The sequence below is a fragment of the Loxodonta africana genome, chromosome 15, assembly GCF_030014295.1.
Source record: "Loxodonta africana isolate mLoxAfr1 chromosome 15, mLoxAfr1.hap2, whole genome shotgun sequence".
In the NCBI taxonomy this organism is placed as follows: Eukaryota; Metazoa; Chordata; class Mammalia; order Proboscidea; family Elephantidae; genus Loxodonta; species Loxodonta africana.
Window position 1 is genome coordinate 49,051,156 of NC_087356.1, and position 27,227 is coordinate 49,078,382.

General features: G+C 42.7%; 2 protein-coding genes across 5 annotated transcripts in view; one reads left to right on the forward strand and one right to left on the reverse strand.

Moving 5' to 3' along the window:
- The window catches only part of NCAPD3 (non-SMC condensin II complex subunit D3), a 147,928-nt gene extending 137,874 nt beyond the window's left edge, over positions 1-10,054 (forward strand). For all 4 annotated transcript variants that reach the window (XM_023557041.2, XM_023557042.2, XM_003417405.4 and 1 more), the window contains 3 exons: positions 9,267-9,338; positions 9,426-9,486; positions 9,576-10,054. In XM_023557041.2, the coding sequence (XP_023412809.2) occupies positions 9,267-9,338; positions 9,426-9,486; positions 9,576-9,684 (242 nt within the window). In that variant the 3' untranslated portion in view covers positions 9,685-10,054. The remainder of the gene's footprint in view (positions 1-9,266; positions 9,339-9,425; positions 9,487-9,575) is intronic.
- A 2,906-nt stretch (positions 10,055-12,960) lies between these two features.
- Positions 12,961-27,227, reverse strand: part of JAM3 (junctional adhesion molecule 3) — a 107,550-nt gene continuing 93,283 nt past the window's right edge. The window contains exons 2-9 of the mRNA XM_023557043.2: positions 25,763-25,828; positions 25,168-25,281; positions 21,040-21,192; positions 20,395-20,597; positions 19,151-19,250; positions 13,926-14,055; positions 13,782-13,836; positions 12,961-13,386 (exon numbers count right to left, since the gene is read on the reverse strand). Of these exons, the coding sequence (XP_023412811.1) occupies positions 13,351-13,386; positions 13,782-13,836; positions 13,926-14,055; positions 19,151-19,250; positions 20,395-20,597; positions 21,040-21,192; positions 25,168-25,281; positions 25,763-25,828 (857 nt within the window). The 3' untranslated portion in view covers positions 12,961-13,350. The remainder of the gene's footprint in view (positions 13,387-13,781; positions 13,837-13,925; positions 14,056-19,150; positions 19,251-20,394; positions 20,598-21,039; positions 21,193-25,167; positions 25,282-25,762; positions 25,829-27,227) is intronic.

Sequence of the window (27,227 nt, forward strand, 5' to 3'; positions counted from 1 at the left end):
GTCTTATTAATTCTTTGAATTGTTTTTCTGTTTTCTATTTCATTTAGTTCTGCTCTCATTTTTATTTTTTGTTTTCTTCTGGTGCCTGAGGGTTTCTTTTGTTGCTCTCTTTCTTTTTGTTCTAGTTGTAGGGATAATTCTTTGATTTTGGCCCTTTTCTTCTTTTTGTATGTGTGCACTTATAAATTGAGTCCTGAGCACTGCTTTTGCTCTGTCCCAAAGGTTCTGATAGAAGTGTTTTCATTCTTATTGGATTCTATGAATTTCTTTATTCCATCCTTAACATCTTCTTTAATCCAGTCTTTTTTGGGCAGGGTATTGTTCAATTTCCAAGTGTTTGATTTCTTTTCTCTGCTTTTTCTGTTATTGATTTCCACTTTTATGGCCTTATGGTCAGAGAAGATGCTTTGTAATATTTCAGTGTTTTGGATTCTGCTAAGGCTTGCTTTATGACCTAAATGTGGTCTATTCTAGAGAATGTTCCATGTGCACTAGAAAAGAAAGTATACTTGGTTGCTGTTGGGTGGAGTATTCTGTATGTGTCTCTGAGGTCAAGTTGGGTGATTGTGGCATTTAGATCTTCTGTGTCTTTATTGAGCTTCTTTCTGGATGTCCTGTTCTTCACCAAAAGCGGTGTGTTGACGTCTACTATTATTGTGGAGCTGTCTATCTCACTTTTCAATGCTGTTAGAGTTTGTTTTATGTATCTTTCAGCCCTGTCATTGGGTGCATATTTAATATGATTATATCTTCTTGTTATATTGCGCCTCTGATCATTATATAGTATCCTTCCTTATCCTTTATGATGGATTTAACTTTAAAGTCTGTTTTGTCAGAAATTAATATTGCCACTCTTGCTCTGTTTTGATTGTTGTTTGCTTGATATATTTTTTCCATCCTTTGAGTTTTAGTTTGTTTGTGTCTCTAAGGTGTGTCTCTCGTAGGCAGCATATAGATGGATCTTGTTTTTTAATCCATTCTGTCACTCTCTGTCTCTTTATTGGTACATTTACTCCATTTACATTGAGCATAATTATGGATAGGTATGAATTTAGTGCTGTCATTTTGATGTCTTTTTTTGTGTTGTTGATAGTTTCTTTTTTCCACTTAATTTTTTGTGCTCAGTAGATTATCTTTATATATTGTCCTTTCCTCATATTTGTTGTTGCTGATTTTGTTCTGCTGAGTCTCTATTTTTTTTCTTGTATTTTATTTTGATGTATAGGATAGTTTGTCTCCTTTGTGGTTACCTTATTATTTACCCCTATTTTTCTAAATTGAAACATAACTTTTATTTCTTTGTATCACCTTATCTTCCTCTCCATATGGAAGATCTATGACTACATTTCTTAGTCCCTCTTATTTTAATGTTGTCGTCTTTTACGTAATAACATCAGTGTTACCGTTTTGAGTGTTTTTTAATCTTGATTTATTTTTTTGATTTCCCTGTCTGGGTTGACTTCTAGTTGCTCTGCCCAGTGTTCTATTCTTGGGCCAATAACCTGATATTATTGATTTTCTAACCAAAGGACTCCCTTTAGTATTTCTTGTAGTTTTGGTTTGGTTTTTACAAATTCCCTAAACTTCTCTTTATCTGGAAATATCCTAATTTCACCTTCATATTTGAGAGACAGTTTTGCTGGATATATCATTCTTGGCTGGCAATTTTTTTCCTTCAGTTTTTTATATAAGTCATCCCACTGCCTTCTTGCCTGCATGGTTTCTGCCAAGTAGTCCGAGCTTATTGGCTCTCTTTTGTAGGTGACTTTTCATTTATCCCTAAACCAAAAACCCAGCGCTGTTGAGTTGATTCTGACTCATAGCGACCCTATAGGACAGAGTAAAACTGCCCCACAGAGCTTCCAAGGAGCACTTGGCAGATTCGAACTGCCAACCCTTTGGTTAGCAGCCATAGCACTTAACCGCTATGCCACTAGGGTTTCCCATTTATCCCTAGCTACTCTTAAAATTTTCTCTTTATCTTTGGTTTTGGCAAATTTGATTATAATATGTCTTGGTGACTTTCTTTGAAAATCTACCTTACGTGGAGTAAAATGAGCGTCTTGGATAGATATATTCTCATCTTTCACGATATCAGGGAAGTTTTCTGCCAGCAAATCTTCAGCAATTCTCTCTGTATTTTCTGTTATCCCTCCCTGTTCTGCTACTCCAATCACTCGTATGTTGTTTCTCTTGATAGAGTCCCACATGATTCTTAAGGTTTCTTCATTTTTTTTTAATTCTTTTATCTGATTTTTCTTCAAATATATTAGTGCCAAGTAATTTATCTTCCAGTTTAGAAATTCTGCCTTCAACTTGCCCAATTCTGCTTCTCTGATTTTCTATTGAGTTGTCTCCTTCTATAATTTTATTGTTAATCTTCTGAATTTGATTGTTGTCTGTCTATGGATTTTCAGCTTATTAAACTTTTCATTATGTTCCTGAATAATCTTTTTAATTTTTTCAATTGCTTTATCTGTGTGTTCCTTGGCTTGTTCTGTGTATTGCCTCATTTCCTTCCTGATTTCTTGAAGGGTTCTCTATGTTAATCTTTTGTATTCTGCCAGTAGTAATTCCAGGACTGTACTTTCATCTAGAAGATCCCTTGATTCTTTGTTTTGGGAGCTTGTTGAGGTTATTATGGTCTGTTTCTTTATGTGACTTGATATTGACTGTTGTCTCTGAGCTATCTATAAGTTATCATATTAGTTTATTTTATGTTTGCTTACTGTATCATAGCTTCTTGCTTTGTTTTGTTTTGATATACCCAAATGGGTTGCTTGAGTGAGCTAGCTTGATAATTTTCACCCTTTGAGCTCTGACGTCCTGTCCCCAGATGGCTAAAGCTGTTATCAGCAGTCTAAGATTCCGTTCACTTTTCTTGTATGAATTCAGCTCAGGTGTCCAGGTAGCTGGTCATCAAGTGTGTGGTAAAGGCTCTGTCCCACAGTCTTAGAGGGGCAGGGGTGATTGGTGTAGGTACCAGTATCTGGTTGTAGCAGGGCGTCACACTCTGAACAAGGCAGGGGGCTGAGAATCATCCCCCACATGTCTCTGAGGAAAGTGTGTCCCTGACTCCTAGAGCATACAGATGGGTGGGTCCTGTAGATGGACCATAGGCACCCAATGTTTGTGGTTGTAATGACTTGGAGGTACCAATTATCCTTGGACCCTGTTGCGGGTGGCTGGGTGACCTGAGTGGAGCTACCAGTCCTTAGGCCCCGATGTCAGCGGTGAGGACCCTGTTTAACAGGCAAAGCAACGTCAAACATCAAACACCCACCTCTCTGCCGCACAGCTAAAACGGCTGGAGTCCGCCAACAAGGGCCTGTTCTCCTGAAATAGGCCCACAGAGGTCCATGCAGGGGGGAATGGTGCTCAAAGTCCACGGACTGTTTATGCCTGGACAGGAGCCGCTTCTGTCCTAAGCTCCCCCGGTTAGTGGAGCTGGCAAATTATCTTTTCCCCCAATTGCAAATTTATTCCTTCTCTGAGGCTAGGAGGATGGCTCTAGGTGCTCAGCAGGGTGTATCTCAGGCTCGGGGAAATCAACAGCTGCTGAAGCAGGCTTGGGAGGTGGGGGCACTGTCAAATATATGCAAGTACTTAGCTTTTGCAGAGAGCGCCGTTCTTCTCTTGTTCGGAGGTGTGAGTAGGCTGTGTGGCTGGCTGCTTCTTCCTGAGGAAACTGCGGCCGAGTGCTAGTACCAGCCTGCCGCTGCCACTGCTGCTCCTGGGAATGGTGCCTGAGGGCTCCCCACGATTCAGGTCCGGTAACTCCTCTCCACTTCTGAACTGTCTCTTCCTCCCCCCGCCCCTTAGCTCGTTTTCTAAGCTTGCCTTTGATGCTCAAGGCTCCTAGCTTGTCATAAATATACTCGTTTCACTTGTTTTGGGGGGGTCTTTGTTGTAAAGAGGGCTCGCTGGAAGCGTCTGTCTATTCTGCCATCTTGGCTCCGCCTCCCTTCCTCCAGTCTTGATGCCATGTTCTTCGTGTAGTCCAGCTTCTCTGATTATTTGCTCAGGATACGGATTGAATAAGTATGATGAAAAAATACAACCCTAACACACACTGTCATGGATTGAATTGTGTTCCCCATAAATATGTTCAACTTGGCTAGGTCACGATTCCTAGCATTTGTATGATTGTCCATCACTTTGTCATCCGATGTGCTTTTCCTGCGTGTTGTAAATCCTAGCACTATGATGTAATAAGATGGATTAGTGGTAGTTATATTGATGAGATCTATAAGATTAGACAGTGTCTTAAGCCAGTCTCTTTTGAGATATAAAAGAGAGAAGCGAGCAGAGAGGGGGACCTCATACCACCATGAAAGCAGTTCTGGTCCCTGCGCAGAGAAGCTCCTAGTCCAGGGAAAGATTGATGAGAAGGCTGACAGAGAGAGAAAGCCTTCCCCTCAAGCTGACACCCTGAATTTGGACTTTTAGCCTACTTTACTATGAGGAAATAAACTTCTCTTTGTTAAAGCCATTCACTTGTGGTATTTTTGTTATAGCAGCACTAGATGACTAAAATACACACCTTTCCTAATCTTAAACTGTGAAATATCCTCTTGTTCTGTTTGAACGACTACCTCTTGGTCTATGTACAAGTTCCCCATGAGCATAATTAAGTGTTCTGGAATTCCCATTTGTCGCAACATTTTCCATAAATGGTTATGATCCACACTCGAATGCCTTCATGTAGTCAATAAAACACAGGTAAATATCTTTCTGGTATTCTGTGCTTTCAGCTGAGATCCATCTGACATGAGCAGTCATCCCTGGTTCCACATCCTCTTCTGAATCTGGCTTGAATTTCTGATTGTTTGCCTGTTGATGTACTGCTGCGACCGCGTATCAATGATCTTCATCACAGTTTTACTTGTGTGTCATATTAATGATATTGCTTGATAATTTCTGCATTCTGTTGGCTTACCTTTCTTTAGAACGGGCACAAATATGGATCTCTTCCAGTTGGTTATCCAGGTAGCTGTCTTCCAAATTTCTTGACATGAACGAGTGAGCATCTCCAGCACTGCATCCATTTGTTGAAACATCTCAATTGGTATTCCATCAATTCCTGGAGATTTGTTTTTCACTATTCCCTTTCAGCACAGCTTTGACTTCTTTCTTCAGTACCATTGGTCTTGATCGTATGCCACCTCCTGAAATGGTTAACAGTGACCAGTTCTTTTTGGTACAGTCACTCTGTATTCTTTCCATCTTCTTTTAATGCTCCTTTGTCATTTAGTGTTTTCCCTGTAGAATCCTTTAGTATTGCAACTTTAGGCTTGAATTTTTTCTTCAGTTCTTTCAGCTTGAGGTAATACCGAGTTTGTTCTTCCCTTTTGGTTTTCGATCCCCAGGTCTTTGCACATGTCTTTGTAATACTTTCTTTTCGAGCCACCCTTTGAAATCTTTGGTTCAGCCCTTTGACTTCATTAGTAGCCATGAGGTGGTACCAATGATGTCCTTATTTACACGTGATGACACTGGGGCCCAGACAAGTTGCATCCCTTGGCAGTGCGGCTCTAGAGCCAGCCTCTTCACCACTGCCCATGGGCCTGTCCGCTGGGCTCAACTGCTTCTGCTCTATAGCATGATCAAATATCAGCAATCGAAGGCACCTTGTAGGTTATCTAGTTCAGCTTCTGAGAAAATGAGACTTGAGATTCAGTGGTGTACTGAGGGTTACACTGCTAGCTAAGCTAGAACCTATGTCTGCTCACTCCCTGTTAGGTATTTTCTAATGCTCTATTCTTTAATTTCAAGCCGGAGGTGAGTTAGAAGTGTAGAATATTTTTTCCCTATTATGTTTTTATAACTTCTTATTGTCTCAAACCCCATAAAAACCATTATTTTAAAAAAATTATTATAGATTCTCACTGTCCAGCACCTGAGGTCTAGTTTACAAGGCCTTGCCTGGCGTGTCTCCCAGCTGCCTCCCCCCTTCTTGCTGCCGTTCCCTTGCTCTCCCTGTGTACCATCCTCTTGGAGGGCCTGCACTGAGCCATGCTCTCCCTGCCCCTGGGCGTCCACATGCCATCTGGTCATCCTAGCACATCCACCCCACACCTAGCACCACCTGTTCATCCTTCAGAAACCTTCCTGACCTGCAGACTAGATCAGGCCCATCCCCTGCCACGCTGAACTTCTCAGCAGTATTCTCCACGACACAGGCCTTGCTGTGTCACTGCTCTGTGCGCGCAGGGCCTAGAACACAGCAGGTGTAAGATAGATGCTTGCATAGTCATCCAGAAGGATGGCAATGCTGAGCCTGAACTCAGGCTTTCTGATTCAGGATCTGGGTTTCTGTACAGCCTTATTTCTCTCACAGCTCTCCTGCATTAGAACGAGAGGAACATGGTGTGAAGATGTTCCCCTTTGTGACAACAGAGCACAAAGTGTCAAGCCATTTGTTCAGTCCTGTATTTAGGCAGAACACGCACACTTAGTGAGCACCTTGTGTTCCAGACGCTTACCTATTAGCTGTTACCCTGGGGTGCTGTGGCCTCTTAGGATACTTAACAGGTTATAGACAATTTCCATCTGAAACCCCATTTTAAGGGAGATTAATGGATGAACAGAGCTCCTACCCCTCATCTCCCCTCAGATGACAACCGAATTATGGCAGTTTTTATCATTAACGGCAGTAATTTTGGGTTCCTGTATATTCAGCAGGTGTGCTGTTAGATATGTAAAAAATTCACCCTCTCCCAAACGAAGCTCTTTCTACCCATTCTGTGCTCCTGGCTTGGGGGCACCGAGAGCTTCTATCTGGTAGTTGGGTGCCATCTGCCACAGGAGTGGGAAGGCTTGCTAGCTCTGGCCCTGCTCCCCTTGGGCCCCTGGCTTCAAGCTCTGGCTCGTTTTCCTAGCAGCATGCGCCTCTTGGCAGTGACACCTGGCAGGGCATCGATGCTGCTCTCATGTGCACCTACGGAGCTGTCTGTGCACTGAGACCGGACTCAGTGCGGCCAGATCAGTCGAGGGCTTGTTCTTTCTCTGGCCTCTTGAGTGTAAACTTCCTGCTGATGCTAATTTGGGGATCTCTCTTTATTCTAGACCAGGCAGAACTGCTTTAAGACGGGTCTTCTATCAGCTTTCTTTCCTGGGAGAATTATTTGCTAACTTAAAAGAACCCAGTTCTGTTTTCTCTGGTTTATAAATACAAATGCTTTTTTTTCAGCTCTGTAAGTTTATCTGGGGATGCCTGTCAGAAAGTGGTCTCAGCTCTACAAAGCTAGTGGGAAAAATACTGCCCAGCTCAGCTCTTCTTCACACCAGTGTTATTCAGCAGGAACACAGTGGTTCTGCTAGATGGAAATGAGCTAGGATTTTCACTGGGAATCTGTTGGGGGAAGGGGAGTTAGCACGTGCCTCTTACCACTGTGATTGAGGCAGCAGAGCTGCTTTCTGCCTTTGACCCTAAGCCCTAAGTGTACCAAGGGACCCTAAGAGCCACTGGATGGGTGCTCTGGTGAAGGTTGATAAAGGCAACAGCCTCGGAAACCCTAGGGGGCAGTTCCACTCTGTCCTTTAGGGTCAGAATCAACTCAGCGGCGATGAGGTTTAATGTAGGGGAATCCGGGTGACAGCACACAGAGAGACCCTGCAGAAATGGTAATAAGCAGAACAGGGCATTTTAATGGCCACGATGAAAACAGCTCTGTCACTGCCTGTCAGTGTAGCTTGCACAGCTATGGGTACGTGGCACCGCAGTCACTGATGGGCCGTGAAGCATAGACTAGCTAGAGATGTATAATTTCTCCTTGAAAGGAGCTTACAGTGTGGGGAGAAAGGTAGTGGTGATACAGCTTACTTCTTGCTAAAAGGAGGCAGGCTCTGGAACTGCAGTATACTCAGCAGCCAGCCAGCCATCGGACCTACGGTGTGCTTCAGGGTGCTGCAGTGGGGGGCATGGGGTTTTACTGAAGAAACAAACAAATTTAATGACAATATAACCTGATAAGTTCCATGATAGGAGCATATGCAAAATGGTACAAGGCCAGAAGGAGGGGCCAGCCACTAAACCACTAGGGGAAGGCTTCAGAATCTGAGTCTCAAAGAAGGAATGCTGTGTTGTCAGATCAGGGGGCCGTACAGGTGTGGCAGCCCAGGGCATGCTGAGAGCGGTGAGACCCAGGTCCAGAGGCTGCAGCATAGGCATGCCCCATTGAGTCTGTAAAGGCAGCTTGGGCCCAGCTTGCATCAGACTGAAGTTGGATTTTAGGCCTTTCTCTAAACACTGAGCATCCAGGTGCTTAAGTAGGGCAGAACCTTACCAGATCTTTAAACATACATCACTCTGATCACATCAGGGATAATAGCTAATTATAGTAGTTGCCAACATTTCTTCAGCACTTAGCTTGTACCGGCTTCTGTGTCAAGCACTTTACACGAATAATGTCATTAATCTTGACAAGTACCCTATGAGGTGGGTCCATTTTTACCCCATTTTACAGATGAAGAAACCTGAGGTTTCTTGAAGTAGTTCACACACCTAGTACGAGGCAGAGCTAGAATTCAAACCCAGAGTCTGAGTCCGGGCCTGTATTCTTAAACACTGCTTTCCTCCTCCTGGGGGTGAACTGGGAAACCACTGGGTAGATCGAGGGCACGATGAACTAAGACATCCACAGTGTGAGGGAGAGGAGGACCCAGAGTGGACAGGACGTGGTTAATAACTAGATGTGGAGAAGTAGCTAATGGTGCCTGCTAATTTCACCCTCGGATGTACCGTTTATTGAATGGTACCATGTCTGTGGTGTGAACACAGAAGGAGCACGTTGAGCAGCAGAGGTAATGAATTGGTGAAGTGTCTTCAGGAAATCCAGATGAGATACAACAAGAAATGTAGAACCAGAACACAGGAAAGGTCTGAGCTAGAGTTTGGGTCAATGATAGAGAGGTAGGAATTGACATGGGAGAGGATAAGAAGCCAAAGACCGTAATCAGTAAGTATTTAGGACAGGCAGTCTGAGAAGGGGAGTAGTCAGTGAAGTAGGACAATCAGGAGCTTGGTGCCATGGAAGTGAAGGAAGTGTTTGCATCTCAGGTGGAAGGAGTCACTGCCAGGTCCAGGAAAAAGGTCAAATAAATAGGTCTGCTGGATTTCAGAGCACTCAGTACTGATGGAGGGTGGAGAGACTACAAATGGAAACTGGCAGAAAGACTTAACTGACTTAACTGCTCAGGTGACTTTATCAGGTGTTCATTTCTAACCAGCCTTTTACTAATAGTGGCGTTTCCCCTTTGACCAGGGACCATCAGTGAGGTCTCATTCGGAGCAGGGGTCAGTTACATCATACCACAGACTCCTTTTTCACACAAAGGTGAGTTACAGGTACCCTTCCTGTCTGACACATTGCCCACTTTGGGAGCACTGAGAAAAACTGAATTTGTGTTTGACTCCCTTTCAGAGAAAAGTGAAGACCAGAGTCAAGGACCCGAGATACTATGTTTATCACTGCCTGATAAACCGTAAGTTTACCAAGGGTTCCTTTTGAGGTGTGTGTTTTGCCAGGATTTTTCTTTTAGTTCCAAAGCGATGCTCCCTTTTCCTTCCCCAGGCCACCACAGCCTCAGCAGTGGAATGTCAAGTCTCCAGCCAGGAATAAAGACAATTCAACCCCCAGTAGGAGATCCCTCCGAAAGACCCCCCTGAAAACAGCCAACTGAACAGTGCACTCCAAGGACAGGCCTGGAAGGGAAGGGAAGGACACTTAAGGAAACCTTCTTCCGTGCATGTAGAAAGGCAGCTGTATCCCTTCCCTCACACCCAGGATGCTTTCATCTTGGAATACCAAAGCTTTTCTTTGATTCCAGCACTCTTATTTACCATGTTTTTTTTTTTTTAAAAGCTTGCAAATCTTTTATATTTCTCTTTATGAAACATGTGGCTTAAAAAATTGTAAAATAATAGAGAAGTGTCAGATTCAGATTTTCTTATGCCTAAACTTTACCTATTTAATAACTTTATTCCATTTGAAAGTGTCAAGTAAATTCTGATAAGCTGTATTCCATTAATAAAGGCTATGCAATAAAAACAGCCTTCCAGTATTCAGGAGAATTTTTCTCTTTTCAGAAGAGGGTTTTTATTGGTAATCATTTTAATTTTACATAAAATATTTTAGGAAGAACAAGACTAAATCCCTTCTGTTAGGATCGATTCTGCTCATCTTTAAGGTTTGGTTCATCTCTTGCCTTTGTTCCTGTATAAAAGTTGCTTGCCCCAACAACAGACATCCTTATTAGTACACAGATAGATATAACCCCTGCTTATGAAAAAATGGTTTCATGCCCCTTATCCAGAGTAGCACTAATGCTGGCTTGTGTAGCTGTCTGCCAAGGACCACTGCCATAATGGTGGGACGCTGTTAGTCTCTTCTGTTGACCCCATTAGGTCAACTTACAACATGCATGTTTATGTTTTGTCCAAGAACAACCAGAAATTGGTTCCTTTTCAATGCCATTATTACAGAAACCAAAGTAGAGTTACCGTTTAAAACATATGCCTCAACGAAAGTGGTAACTGGATTTGAGGGATGGAATGTCATTGTGTCCTGCCCCACAGCTCTCACGTGTGTGCACTGTCCTGACCCCGGGCTTGTCATTGGTAGAACAAGTGACAACACCGTTCTTCAGCAAGCAGACTGGTAACGTGATTCAGCTCTGGTCTCACTGGCATACAGTGTAGCCGTCTCTCTAAGCCCAGGACAAGACCATTTTAAGTATACTTGCCCAACAAAATACTAGGAAGAAGAGGTAGACCCAACATAAGAACAAATGAGAAAGAAATAATGAAGCTCAGTTGGTTTTTTTAAAAAGCTTTATAAATGAGGTTTAACAAAAACCGAGTTATAGGCGTGTTAGTACAAGTCTGGAACATACATGTACAGCAACATCCATACCAAAGGCCAGAGTGACAGCCCTGAATCATTAGTCACATTCTTAAAAATACAGTTTTTCTTTCTGTCCACATTTCACATCTCTACTTTGTCAGGCCCAGCTGCACAGGGCACTAGGGCAGAAAAGGCTTCAGGGCATAAAAGGGGCGGCAATAACGTGACCCTATCACTATGACAGTCAAGGTGAAGGCTAGAGAGCATGATTCCCAACAAAAGGAGGAGCGGTGAGCGTCCTTGTCTACCACGAGGCAGTGAAGATGAAGGGATAATCCTGATTCTAAGCATTTGAGTACAAATGCAAAAGGTAGCTACTGTTAAGCAGTTACTGAAGAGCTGCCCACTGCTCCTGCCAAACACTCCACGGCAGAGTATTTCATATAACGTAGAAAAGTCAATATGAGTCTCAAGTATTCAATTTAAAAAACTGTGTCAAAGCATTAAAAACAAAGACACTGAAAGTTTAATCACAAGATGACTACGTTCTTCTACATTAATACCATCCTTTAAGTACACAATGGAATTAGAGGCGCGCCTTTTGAGACGCTCCTTGCTTCAAAGCACATCACATCATGGCCTCACATGACAGTGTATCTGAGCCTCAGAACATCTGCTCTGCAAGACCAGACATTTGGAATGATGCTTCTGATGTCCCCAACAGAGTGAGCAGTGTCTCAGGCAGGTAAAAAGTTTAAAATCAGATTTAGAAAACTGTATTTGGTTCAGGCTGCACTAGGATATTCTTCAAAAGGCTGGACTGGCTGCCACCACATAATGGTTTACCGTAGTGTCTGAGTGCTTTCTTCATGGAGGAGAGAAAAGCGGAATTCATTTTCTTTAAAACATTGTAGTTGACAGATTTAATTTCAAAATTGCCTGTGGCCTGTTCAGTCTTACAAAATACACAGATAATTAAAGTGAATTTTAAAAACAAACAGCAGTAGCTGCTTTGTTTTGTGAGACATCCATGACCAGAATCCTGACACACTGGTGTCAGGGACTCAAAGGCTGGGATGCCACCTGAACGTCACCCAGCTTCCCTGAACTGCACACTACAGAGCTGTCCTGGGATGAACTAAGTGGCACGTGACAGGTGAGACACAGTATTAAAGCTGGTCAGGACACAGCCACAGTCAGGGCTTCTGAGACAGAAGTGGACACCTGGGCCAGCACTCAGAAGTGAGCAGCCAGGAGCACTGTAGGGGGTGCTCTGTGACTTCACCCCAGGAGCTGCCTAAAGTGGTTTGGACATGTGTGTCTTTGGGCACAGGCAATTTTAGTAATGTAAGGAAGAGGCAGTTCAAAGCTAACCTGAGAGCTCTGTATGTTTCCTTTGGAGAGATGCAATGGGTTTCAACATTGCTCTACTGGAACTTTTAAAAGGTTTCCTAAGCAGTAGTGGTCTGATGTATAGATGGCGTAAGTCCTCTTGTGAAAAATGCCTCGAGAGGATTCCTTGGGTAAAATACTCTAATTATTGATATTTTCCAATATAACACCAGTAACGTGGAACTCCTGCTTACAGTTAAACTTAAAAAAAAAAGAAAATAGCTTATTTAACATTGTATGGTAACATATTTACAGTTTATATAGAAATTTTCTTTCCAATAATCAAAATACATTTTTAGCAAAAATTTAGAATGTAAAATTTTATATGATAAACAAGATGCATAGAAAAGCAAAACAGTATTTCAGTACCATTTCAGATTTAGCTAAAGACGAAGGTTTTCCTTAAAACACTGAAAACCCTCCATGGACAAGCAGGGCTCCTGCAGGTAAGAAGAACCTTTTTTCAGCAAGCAATTTACCTCCTGATTTTGGTCATTTTTACAAAATGCTGATCCAAAAATACTCTCCAAGATGGACACTAAAACACGATCAAAGAAGATTTTAACAAACTGTGCGGTGCTTTAAAACCAGTCAATTGTATATAAACCTCCTCTCTAGGTTCATCTGACTCAAGCTCTGCAGTGAGTTTCCTGCTGGGGCCCAGGCTCTCACGTTTCACACTGCTGGTGCCAGGAAGTGACTCCGTCACCCCTCAGGGGGCGTTCATACTGGGTGATGAACAACTAGTGGCAAACCAAGTGGTTTCTCAGGTTCTCAGTGTCCACGTACAGGAAAGTGCACGTGAGCGATTTCTTTAAAGTCTTATTACTCACTTGGGAATCAGACCAGAAACAGACTGGAAATCAAACTCAGCTAACCTAAATTAGTTCTTTTCCTTGTGATTACTATGCCCATCTTGAGGAAAGTTCTTTTATTCATGCGGCTCATTAAAAATAAGAAAGGAGTAGCGGTCAACTTTGGCAAAAAAAAAAAAGAAGCTTTTGCATGAGTGTCTAGCTCTTTCCAAGTGCACTTTGCTCAAAGGCTGCTCTTAATTGGAGTTTCTAGTAGAGGTATTTGCATGTGCTCTCTTGGCCATACTGTCAAGATTTTAGATCACGAACGATGATTTGTGGCGGAAGTCACCCTGCAAAGCAACACAGTTACAATGCGGTCATCCTCTGCCAATCCAGGGGCCCCGGTGGGACAGTGGGAAAGGAAAGCTCATGATCAAATCTAACAGTGGTTCCACCATTTCCCCGAAGAGGAGACCTAGTGCAAAACTGAAATCGAGAATCATGCTTAAAAAGTAACATCTAGAGCTTGCAAACTGGAAGCACATTCAAGGGTGCACATATCACTGTGGGGATAAAGAGCAAAAGGTCTACAATATCATTTGGAAATCCTTTTCCTATGAGACCAACTTGGCTTCCAGATGAGACCAACTTGGCTTCCAGATAGGAACGTCATTTTCCCTGCTGGGTACACCTAGATTTCTTGGTCTCCTAAACCATGTCTCTGCTGTCTTCCCTTGCTCCTTACCTCATCATCTGTCCTGATGTGGTTGAAGCCATCAGGCTTCCCCGGATTCTTGTAGCTGTGAGTAGGAGAAAAGGCAGTTCAGTGACTACTGGTAGTCATGCTAACACCAACGTGAACTCTGACTTCCCTTGTAAGGCAGGCTACCTTTCTCCATCCTGTTTGTTGCTGATGAAGTAACCACGTCTGTACGCACAGCAGATACCCACTGTTATCAGGGCCAGTACTGCAAGGACAACCAGGACCCCTCCAATAATTCCACCGATGTTCAGGTCATCTGAAGAAAAGGAGGTTGAAGGAAGAGATGATATAAAAGTCTCTGACCCATGGTTCCTGCACCTTTCCCCTACCCTTTCTCCCCTCCCCTCCTTAGCTCCTGTGCCTATCCCATCCCAGAGAACAGATGGAGAATACTTCAGATATTTCTAGCCTAGAAATTAATCATAGGACACCATGACCCTTGATTTCACTTGTAAAAAGTACTGAGACTTCTACAGTTCAAGTGCAGTTAATACTACATTAAAAAAAAGGGGTGGCATTTTTACAAAAGGCTTAAAAAAACCCTCTAGGCAAATCCCTGAAAATATTATTAATGGAGCAAAAAGTTATATTATAAGGACAGAATTCAGAGCCAGGAATCCTAAGAAAGAAAACTTCCTAGTTTTCCAGGCCCTCCCTTTGCTGTAGCTTGTTTGTTTTTTTTGTTTTGTTTTGTTTGGGAGAAAGGAGCTATTTACTAAAAGAGTATTTTACAAAAGTATTTACAAGTGAAAATACTAGGTAAGAACTTGACCCTTCATTCCACTGGCTGCCTGATCTCATAGGTAAAAGCACTCTTAAAGGAAACCACTCCGATTCCAATTGAATCAGCCTCTTCCCCTTTTCATTTCTATACAGCAGGCAAAGAGATTTGGTAACCTACAGTATGGCGGCCGTTCCTATACGCAAATAAAACGCATGGAAAAACGGGCAAAGAATATATTAACAAAAGCCAGCTGACTTGAAAGTTATTAATATTCTCCCTTAACGTAGTGGTCCTCAAATGTTAGTGTTATGGATTGAATCGTGTCCCAAAAAATATGTGTTGTAAATCCAAAAATCCCTATACCTGTAGAGTAGTCCCATTTGTTAATGAGATCATATCAGTGTAGGGTTTGTCTGAGCCAATCAACTTTGAGATATAAAAACAGCAGATTAGGTACACAGAAGGAAGCACAAATGGAGGGAAAGATACACACCACATGAAGATCCCCAAGGAACCCAGAAGCTGGGTTCAGAAGCTGAAAAGAGACAAAGACTTTCCCCCAGAGCCAAAGGAAAGAGAGAAATCCCCAAGAGCCAGCACCCTGAATTCAGACTTCTAGCCTCTTAAACTGTGAGAATAAATTTCTGTTTGTTGAAACCACCCACTTATATAGCATTTCTGTTATACCAGCACTAGATAACAGAATTTGGTACAGAGAGCTGGGTGCTGCTTTAACAAATACCTACAAGGTGGAAACAGTTTTGCAACTGGATAATGAGTAGAAGCTGGAGGAATTTGGGTGTGCTTCATTGTAAGGCCCTACTTGCCTTAAAGAGGCTGTTTGTAGAATAATGGACATTAAGGGTGATTCTGACCAGGGCTCAGAAAGAATTGAGAGCTCTGAAGAGAGCTTGTATTGTCATGAACACAATGTTCCCAGAATGGTGGATGTTAAATATGCTTCTGGTAAGACTTTAAAAGGAAATGATGAACATGCAATTGGACACTGGAGGGAAGGTGATGCTTTTTATGCAGTGGCAAAGAACTTGTCTAAATTATGTTCAAATGTTTGGTGCAAGGTAGAGATTTTAAGTGATGAACTTGGATATTTGGCTGAGGACTTTTCTAAGCAAGATCTTTAAAAAGCAGCACTTGCCACTTACAGTAAAATGCAGGAGGAAAGAGATGAACTTAAAAATGGACTGTGTGAAATGAAAGCAGAACGTAAAGATTTGGAAAAGTCTGTTGTACAAATTAAGGACACGTGTCCTAGAACACTCACCGAGGAACAGGGTGACTCAGTCTTTTGTTAAAGAAGTTAAGCCTGTGACGATGAGTCTGTTCAACTCATGAAGCAAAACTCCCGTCAGCTTAGACTGAAAGGGACAGAGACAGTACAAAATGAAGGAAAGCTGCCTGCCTCATGAACTACAGGCAGGAAACAGGCCAGTGGAGCAACTTGACTGCAAACATCTGCTGTCCTTCAAGTTAAGGAAGGCATCAATCTGGGAACAATTCAGAGATTAGCAGAACGGCTGGAGGAACCATAGCAGGCAGGGTTACCTCTGTTTCAGGGGGTGGATAAACCACCTCCTAGGTTTCAAAGAGTCAGATTTCTACCACCTCAGTTTCAGAGTGTGGGGCAGCTGTTCATAAGACAAGAGGATTATGTTAATGAGACCACCAAAGCTGAGAGGGTGCAGCTGCCATGCCCAAGATCCAGGAGAAAGAAGCCTCCCAGGACCAAGGGGCTAGGGTCACCACTCAAGCGAAACAGGAGAATGGGGCTGCCCAAAGCCAAGGGGGCAAGGCTGCCATCCCAGTGGGCCTGGAAGGCAGGGCCGATACCCAGGGCCAAGGGGCTTCCACTCCGGAGAGCACGGTCAACACCCAGAGTATGGCGGGTGGGGCCATTGCCAAGTGGTCTCAGAGAACAGGATCACTTTCAAGGCTTGAAAGCTAATGAAATTTGCTCTGCTGCGTTTTGGAATTGTTCGGTGCCCAGGAACCCTTCTTTTCCTTTAATTTCTTCCATTTGTAATGGAAATTTCTATTCCGTATTTGTGCCACCTTTGTACTCTGGAGGCAGATAACTTGCATTCTCAGGTTTTACAGGTTCATAGATGGAAAGGAATTTTGCCCCAAAGTCTCACCCATGCTTGATTTAGATTATTCAGCAGATAAGATTTTGGACTTAAGAGTTGATGCTGAAATGGGATTAAACTTTTGGGATGATGTGATGAGGTAAATGTGTTTTCCTCATGGCAATGACATGAATTTTGGGGGGCCAAAGGGTAGATTGTTATGGATTCAGTTGTGTCCCCCAAAAATATGTGTTGCAAACCCTAAACCCTATACCTGTGAATGTAATCCCATTAGGGAATGGAACTTTCTTTGTTATGTTAATCAGACCCTATCAGTGTAAACTGTGTCTTAAGCCAATCAACTATGACATATAAAAGACCAGATTAGGCAAAGAGAAGCAAGTCAAGATGGAGGAAGACAATGCCAGGCTACAGAAAGATTGCCAAGGAACCGAGGAACAGAAGCTGGAAAGAGACAAGGACCTTCCCCCAGAGTCAACAAAGCCAGCACTCTGAACTACTAGCCTCCTAAACTGTGAGAAAATATATTTCTGTCTTGTGGTATTTCTGTTATAGCAGCACTAAGAAACTAAGACAGTCGATGTATAAATAAAAATCAGCTTGAAATGTTGATCTTAAAATGTGAATTTCCAAGTCCCATTCTTAAAATTCAGTAGGTCTGGGTCATGACCCAGGAGTCTTCCTCCAGGAGAAACTACCCGAGACCAGTTTACCAAAATGGACAGATAGGGAGATTCACCTGGAATAGCTGTGAAAATATGTTTCAAACATTTCCATGTAATAGTACTCCCAAATGATTAAGACCAGGCAAGTTTGGAAAACACTACTCTAGGGGGTGGTTGTATGAGGGAGGGATTCAAAAAGCTACCCGAATGACTCTGATGTACCCACTCTGACCCCATCATCCCCCAACACTTGCCCTTTAGAACCAATACCCTAGAGATGGTCTTATCCCAGAACAGAGTAAAACTATTGGGGCTAAAAATCTGAGTTGCAGTTTTCTGCAAAATGATTATAGGTGGCTCAATTTCTGGAGGCTTTATGTTCTGATAATTCTATCAGTCATGAAAAAAAAAAAATGGAGTTTATTAAACTGACTGTTAAAATTTACAGGATTAGCCATGTTTCCCATAGCAGAAGACTCTAGAAAGTCAATTTCGAGGAGAGAAACATATTGCAAGGACCCACTTATCAAGACATTTAGGTGTTAGTCAGGACTTTCTCATCTTTCCTTTCAATGTACCCAAGTGGATTTGGGTGGATCCAGCCCTGAAGACATAGGCCTATGGCAGAACAGCTGTCTAAACCAATGGTCTCAAATTTAAAATGTGTCCTAGTCACTTCCCACTCTTTGGATGAAATGTTTTCAAAAAGTAACAAGTAACTCAGGGAACAACTTAAGTGCCCATCAACGGATGAATGGATAAGCAAAATGTGTTAAATATGTACTGAAACATTTTACAATGTGGACAAATTTGGAGGACATTATGTTGACTGAATTAAGTCAACCACAAAAAGACAAATATATTCTCATTTTTATGAAATGACATGATCAGGTAACTATACAGAAACTATCATTCATTAGTGTTACCAAGGGTGGAGTGGGAGGGGGAAGAGGGAGAAGTACTCCAGGGTAGTAGTCACTTTTTTATTTATAGTAATGGAAAAGGTGGCACTGAACGTGGGAAGCCGATATTAATCAGGCATAAGCAATCACCTCATGGGATTAGTTCTCTTGGTTTGGGGATTTAGGGGTGTGGTCTCATGGGACAATCCAGTCAATTGGCATCATAAAGTTCTTCAAGTTTATGTTCTACCTCCCAGTATGGGAAGAAGTGTCTAGGGTCTTAAAAGCATACCAGTGGCCATGTTCGATACAACTATTGGTCTGTTCATCTGGAACAAAGGACAAAGAAGGAAATCCAAGAATCAGAGAAGGAACTGGACTACAGGACTACCTCCATGAACCACTGCCAATTCCACTGTGAGACCAGAACTAGATGGCACCTGGCTACCACTACTGAGCTTTCTGATTAGGGACACAACAGATGAATCCTGATAAAAATGGAAGAAAATGGAACAGAGCTTCAAATTCTTAAAGAATTCAGACTCACTGGACATACTGAGGCTGGAGAGGTTCCCGAGACTATGGCCCTGAGTTGCTCTTCAAACCTTGAATTCAAACTACTCCCTAAAGTCACCATTAAACTAACAGTTTAGCCCAGAGAGTAAAGATTGTCACCCTGAGTACTGCTTTTTAAAAAGAAAAGGCGGGGGGAGGGGGTAGTCAACAGCTATCTTAAAGCATAGATGAGAAGGTGGGAGCAAGAAGTTTAAGTAGATGGAAGTGAAACAACTAGAACAGAAGTAAGGAGAATATTGACACAATGTGAAGAATGTAACCAATATCACTGATTATTACGTCTAGAAACTGGAATGGAAGAGGGTTTTGTTATGTACATTTTCACCAAAAATAAAATATTCTTAAACAAGGTCTTGAGAACAAGCACAAAATAACTCACAGACTTCCATCTCCTGTTCGTCACACCTGGCTGACCCCGCGTCATTGGAAGCAATACAGTAATACTGCCCAGAATCCTCCTTGTGAACAGCACTGAAAACCTGTTTCAGGAAATTACAAGTAAATAATTAGACCAGTCGGCAGGGCAGAACTCTGAGACGGGACAGGAGAAGCTGATACCGCGCCCCAGAACCTGCTATGTCCAGGACTTGGCAAAACGTCTGCTGTTTGTTACTTTCCCTTTGGCTCCCCCGTCTCTGAGCAGGTTCTTCCCGACAGTTCCCTGATAACAGTGACACCCTCCTTTGGTACCTGGAGACATCAAAGCCTAGCAACATCTAGGGAGCCCCTGGAAGGTGTAAGTGATTAACGCCCTTGGGCTGCTAACCGAAAGGGTGGCAGTTCTCGAGTTCACCCAGAGGTGCCTCGGAAGAAAGTCCTGGTAATCTACTTCTGAAAAATCATCCATTGAAAACCCTGTGGAGCACAGTTTCACTCAGATGCTCATGAGTCAGAATTGGCTCAACAGCAACTGGTTTAGCAACACCCAGGATGAGATGTTGATCTTTATTGAAGTAAAGGGCCTCTGATGATGATGGCTCCTCACACTACAGTTCGGCAGTACGAACAGAGAAGTATCCTGTTGTGATAAGGCTCCTTTCTACATGCAGTTGGATAAACCATGGATCAAGAGGCATCTCCCAAAAGAGACTGATGTGTGGAAAAAGCCTGATGGGGTAATGCTGGTGATGTCAGTCTGTCCTCTAGCACACGACCACTCTCGTTTCACCTGAAATCCATCCACCCACTTCCCGCCACCACTGGATTACTCTGTAGCAAATTCCAGACATATTTTATCCATAAATACTTCAGTATTTATCTCTAAAAGATAAGGACTTTTTTCTTTTTTATCATCATCACAATATGATCATCATGCCTAAAACACTGAACAACTCTTTAATATCATCAAATACCGCCAGTAACCCATTTCCCTGTCTCACAGTGATCTTTACACTTGGTCATTCAAGGCAGGATCCTAATAACCTCCATCCATTGTGTGTGTGGAAACTCTTTCTCAAGTCTCTTTTAATCTACAGGTTTCCCCTCCTTAACTCCCTTAGGACTTACGTGTTTAAAAAGGGAGATTTCCTGTATTATCCCTGACATTCTGGACTTTTAGCGGCTCTCCTAACCACTGTTCCTTCCCAGGAGGCATTCCCTGCCCCTGCAGACATGTTTCCTTACCAGAGTGCCTGTTTCAGAGTTTACGAGAAAAGAGGAATTTCGAAATCTGGGGTTGGCCTTGGAGTCAGTGGGCAGAGGCACATCGTTGCGATACCACCTGTAGTGAGGCCGGGGGGAGCCCTCGCCCTCCTGGCAGTGCAGCGTGGCCGACTTGCCCACAGGTACTGCCTTTGGGACTCTGCAGACAGGAGTTACTGGCTTCACTGTAGGAAAAATATGGGTTGGTGTTTAACAACTCAGCATCATGGCTCTGGTCTTATCAAAACCCACAATAAATCCGCTCCAAAAACAAGGCAGCTGGACCAGGGCTCTTGCACCACTGCTGTCCCATGAGCACATCTGCAGAATGCCACCAGCTGTCATTCCTTCCACCTTCATGACAAGGTGTGGAGAAGACAAAGCGTGTTAAGATGCCTCCTATCCCTGGTGCAGGAGCCCCACTTCCCTTCTCTCCTTCTACCCCAACTCAGACATCCTCAGCTCTCCCAAGTGTCTTCCCCTCCCCAAGTCATATAACACCCTTAGGGATTGCAGCTGTAGAAGGAAAGAGATTAAAATAAGGGGTGATCTTTCTTATTCCATAGATAGGCTCATGAGGCCTGGAAGGGGCAAAGATATTTGAATGTCACCTGAGTTCCTTCCTACCTTGCACAGTTAACTCAATGACAATCTCATCAATTTCCTTGTGGTCATTTCGAGCAACAACCTCACAACGATAACGGGCCGAGTCTCTCCGTGTCACATTCCAGATCTTAAGGGAAGTCTTCCCCAACAGTTCTGCACGACCTGCGAAGTCTCCTATAGACAAGAAGACACGGGGCACAAAAGACTTTTTAAAGATATCTTTGCCACTTGAAGAGGGTGGTTTCTGGGCCAGTCTTTGATGTCACAGAAAGAAGACTGCATATTGGTTTCTGTTTCTAATCCTATATAACAGAACTGAACTCCCTGAGGCTGGCAACCACGTCTAATTCCCATTTGTAACCTGAGCACCAAAAGCCATACCTGGTCTGTAAGAGGTACTCATGATACTTGTCTCTGTAGTGAAAGTCGGGTATCTCATTTCCTTTTCATCGTTCCAGGGAAGACTCCCCATTAAAAAAGAAAAATAAAGCAAATAACATTGAAAAAAACAAATTCAACAAACGGTGCTGGGACAACTGGTTATCCAAAGTTGGACCCCTACCTCATACCACCTACAACAAAGACCTAATCTAATAGCTAAAAGTATAAAACTCTTGGAAATACAGGAGTAAATCTTCGTGACCTTAGTTATGATGCCAAAAGCACAAACAAGAAATAATTGCGGTTCACCAAAATTAATAAACCTTTTGTGCTTCAAAGGACATTATCAAGAAAGTGAAAAGCCAATCCACAGAATGGAACCAAAGACTTGTAAATGATATATTTGATAAAGGACTAGTACCCTAAATACATAAAGAATTTACAACTCAATAGACAAATAACCTAATTAAAAAACAGACATTTCTCCAAGGAGATACACGAATGGTCAATAAAGACATGAAAAGATGCTCAACATTAGTCATTAGAGAGATGCACATCAAAACCAGTGAGATACTACTTCACCCCCCACTAGGATGGCTATAATAAAAAACAACAGAAAACATCAAGTGTTGGTAAGGATGTAGAGAAATACATTGCTGGTGAGACTGTACAATGGTGCAGCCACATTGGAAAACAGCTTGGCAGTTCCTTAAATGATTAAACACAGAAAATCATATGACCTAGTAATTTCACTTCTAGATATATGCCCAAGAAAAGGGAAAGCATATGTGTCATGGATTGAATTGTGTCCCCCCAAAATATGTGTCAACTTGGTTAGGCCATGATTCCCAGTATTATGTGATTGTCCTCCATTTTGTGATTGTAATTTTATGTTAAAGAGGATTAGGGTAGGATTATAGTACCCTTCCTAAGGTCACATCCCTGATCCAATGTAAAAGGAGTTTCCCTGGGGTATGGCCTACATCACCTTTTATCTTTCAAGAGAGGAAAGGAAAATGAGTGGAAGGGAGGGTGGGGGCCTCATACCACCAAGAAAGCAGTTCCAGGAGCAGAGCGAGTCCTTTCAACCCAGGGTTCCTGTGTGGAGAAGCTCCTAGACCAGGGGAAAATTGATGACAAGGACCTTCCTCCAGATCCGACAGAGTGAGAAAGCTTTCCCCTGGAGCTGATGCCCTGAATTTGGACTTGTAACCTACTAGACGGTGAGAGAATAAATGTCTCTTTGTTAAAACCATCCACTTGTGGTATTTCTGTTACAGCAGCACTAGATAAGTAAGACAATACGTCCACACAAGAGCTTGTACATGAATATTCAAAGCAGCCTTATTCATTGTAGCCAAAATGAAAACAACTGAAAAGTCTATCCACTGACGAACCAAACCAAACCAAGTGCCGTCGAGTCAATTCCAACTCATAGTGATTCTATAGGACAGAGTAGAACTACCCCCATAGAGTTTTCAAGGAGTGCCTGGCAGATTTGAACTGCGGACCCTTTGGTTAGCAGCTGTAGCACTTAACCACTACTCCACCAGGGTTTCCTCCACCGACAAACATAAACAAAATGTGGCATGTCCATACAATGGAATATTATCCAGCCATAAAAGGAAGTCCTGATACATGCTACAACATGAATGAACCTTGAAAACATTCTGCTAAGTGAAAGATGTCAGTCACAAAGACCACATATTGTATGATTTCATTTATATGAAGTATCCTCCTCCTACCTCCAAACACACAGAAAATAGATAAATGGTGGCCAGGAGCTGAGGGAGAAGGGGAAAGTGGGGAGTGACCACTAATGGGTACAGGATTTCTTTTTGGGGTAATAAAAATGTTCTGAAATTAGTGGTGATGGTTGTACAGCTTGTGAATACACTAAAAACCACTGAATTGTACACTTTAAATGGGTAGGTCTTACGCTATGTGAATTATATCTTAGTAATTAAAAATAAATAAATAAAAAGGTACAGTAACTCTTTCAAAGGAGCACAAAGAACCTGCAGAATGACAAACAAAGGAAAGAGGTAGGGAAAAAAATGACACAAACTATTACTAAACTTGGTGATTGGTGACAAATACATGAAGGATTTACCATAATATAATAAAAACAGGAAGATGGCTTATGACAGAGGCCATTTCTAATAGAAAGGTTTGTTATATGGTGTTGATCAGTGGAGGATTAAAATTTCTACAATGTGAGAAAACAGTAAACAAAAATCTATCAAGATGCAAGAGACCAAGTAGACTAAAGTTTTCCTCCAGCCCTCATACTTTGTGTGGTCAATACTCTCGCTCCTCTCATCACCCCTACTGCTACGAGTAATCGGTTTGATTCTCAGAAAGTTCTTTACAGAAAATTCCCAAGTGGTTTCTCCAGTGACTAGAACTGCAGGTACAGGCATTGGTGGGGGCAGCCTAAGTTGCCAAAGAAAATGAATTTCTTTTCTCAGAGTAACATTTCCATCTCTCCAAAGATGAGAGGTGGAAGCGGGCTTCATACTGGTGGGAAACCAAAACTATATTTAAGAGCCTGAGATTCCTGATGACATCAAAAACTCAAAGTAGAAAGACCATGAATTTAGGTTGTTGCCACAAAATCTCCTTCCCTTCTCTGAAACCTCAGCTGTTAACTTCTCTGGAACCTCTGAAGCCACCCCACTCATACACTTCCCTGCATCGATCCGCACCTGATCTCTACCCCTCTGCTCCTGTGAGGTCCCCCTTCCTGCCTCCTTAATTCCTCCCTCTCTTTCACCTCTCTCTACCTTAGCTCAGGGCACTCACCCCGGCTGGGCTCCTTCAACAGAACTCCCACTCCGGTTTGATCCACCTCCAGTCTGCTCCCCACAAAGGAGCCACTGCAATCTTTTAAGCATAAATGTGATCATGTTACTTCCCTCTTAAAATCTTTCAGTGGATTCCCAGGACCCTCAAGATAATGTCCATTCTTACACAGTGTTCAATGCTTCATAACCTGGTTGTTATATATCTCTCCAGCCTCATCTCTAGATACTCCTGTCTCTTTCCCTCTGCAGGCCTCACCTCTGGTGGAGAACTTACAGCTTCATCAATAAGCCAAGCTATTTTTTGCTCTACATACACAGCATTCTTTCTTCCTTCAACACCTTTCTCCACCAGCCCACCTTCACGCTCTTGCCTGGCTAACTAGCCATTCTTCACATCTCTGCTCAGATGTCACTTCCGGAAGAAGACTTCCCTGGCCACCCCTCCTCCTACCTCATGCCATTCCAGGGCACCGCAAGCTCTCTCGGTTGCAGCACTGTGGGAATACCTGCTAACCTGACCACAGGTGCTCTCTCGCGGTGAACCCTGAGCCACGTTTGGTCCACAGCAGATGTGCAGTAAATACTTTTATCTTCTTTCTGCTGCATACGATCCTTCTAATTAACTCACTTACATCACTAATGTCATGGATCATATTAAGAAGATGGTATAGGAAAACGTTCACTCTGATTGTCAAAAAGACAGAGGATAGATTAAAATCATAAGTAATGAACTGGTACTTGTTGAAGTTGGGTGACAGGTACAGGGAGGTGCCATATACTATTCTCACTAATTCTGTATATGTGTGAAATTTTCCATCACGGTAAGTTAGAACAACAACAAGAACACACACTAGTCCTAGCTACAGAGGCAGGTGACCAGTAGAGATGAGTTTCCAGTTGTAAGGAAGTGCCTGGCCTTGTGTACAAAGAGTCAGCAACAGAGAGAACTACAGGATCATACCCTGAATTTTGTTGTCAAAAAACACATATGTTGTTTGGTCATCTTGAATTTTCTTCCATTCAATCCTGGGGTCATTTGTCTGTGAATCTGTAATAATACAGGATAGCTCCACACCTAACAGACAAAGAGAAAGAAAAAAACAACTCTCAGTGAATATGGAACCATTCTAGGTTCATTTATATACCCAGACCTGCAAGCTACCTCTAGTTTAAGAGAGGCCTTTTGTACAGTTTAGAAACAGTCATCCTCAGGCTCAAGAGACTTTGAGAAAAGATGGATTTTAGGAATCAACTTGACAGCAATGGGTTTGTTTTGTTTTTTTGGTTTGTACTACAGAGAATACACTCTCCCCTTAACCTCCCTCTTGAATGTAAGAAATGCCTTTGATCTGTACACAGCAAGCCAGGGCAGGGGTTAATGTACCAGCACAGAGCTCACTGCCGGGATGCACGCCACACGCGCTGCTGAGCAGGCACCCTGAACAGCTCATTGGCACTGTACCTACACATGTGTTTTTGTCCTGAGTTGGCCGCATGACTGCCAAGTGTCCATTAGATGGTGCCTGTGCTTCTAATAGTGTCTCCCTTGCACTTACTTTCAAATTCCTGTACCACTGGGGTTCGGTTGCTGGATTTGAGATTCACAGCCCCTATCAAGCAGCCTGATGGAAAAAAGAAAAGTAAAATCAGAGACAATGCAATCTGCAACAGCTGAGAAACCCTGGGCTGAGCTTAGGTTTTCCCCTTCTAGACAAACCACAGTCATCAACCACAGACGATGGAAAAAGATTATACTCCAAGACAAAGCCTGTTAGATGCAACAGGAACCTGCTTTCCCTCTCAGCCCAGCTTTCACTGCAAAAAGAATTCTGAGAATTCACCTCTTTCTTAGTCCCAGAACAAAGCCCCCTTACAGCTTTAGAGACTTCTCCACTAGGCATTTCCTTCTTGCTTAGGGTCATCATTAACTCTGTCAACATGTATTATCTGGACAGATATGGGGCCTTCTTCATCGTGCCATTATCCTTCCCACCTTTCCCCTCTCCTTTATGCCTAAAGCCTTTCCATGGCACCCTCAGTGCCATATGACAAAGTCCAAACTCTTGACTCGGCACTTTTCCCGTCAGTTTAACATCAACACACTCTCGGTACAGCTCTCAACCAGTGAAGTGTCTACCTCGCCTTAGTCCAGTTCATGAAGAAGTTTTCAACGGGCTTTGGTGAAATGGGAAAATTAATAGCATGAAGCTAAGTTTACACTGTTGATGAAATCAAGATAAACTGCTTGAATGGTAATCCCTTTCAAAACTAGTACATGTAGCATCTGACTCACCCTGTGCTTTCAAACATTAGAAACCACTTAGTTTACCATAGCCTAGAAATTTCTCAGCTGGTCTTGGAGAGGAATCCTGGCCTCTAGGAAACTAAACCATTCCCAGAGGTGGCCTTCATATAGAAGGCCCCTGGTGGTTGTTTACTGAACCATCTAAAGGAAGAGTGCAAGGAGACCAATACCCTGAGCTGCTCTCTCACTCCTCGTTCCGTCAGATGACTGCCAGTAACGACCATCAATTCTTTTTCAGCTAATAATAATAATGTGACAAGGATACGTTTTGATCCTTTCTTTCTTATTTAGTAAGACCTCACCAATTCTAGCAAAAGCGTTAAAAAATCTAATAAAAAGGGATGAAAAATAAAATACCAGAGTTGCTTTTATTTTCTAAAACACCTGTTTCTACAGAAGGCTGTAAACCCAGGACAAGTGAGGATATTTATTTTAGTTTGTTAACCATGGGCTTCTTCTGGAGGATGGACTTGCAGCTGCTTATGCCAATCATAGGACACAATTTGTCCCAAGAAGACTGAACAATGGGGGTCTGCTCAAGACAAGTGAAATTTCAGCTACAGTGATTATCCATAACAGCTGGGCCTAGGTTTGATAAGGCCCCAAGCTGAGAGTCCTTTCTCCGAATCATCATTCTATTCCTGAACAGTTATTAAATTTTTAAATGTTCTAGAACTCTCTGCTCAACCCAAGAGCCCAGCATATACTTCAAAATA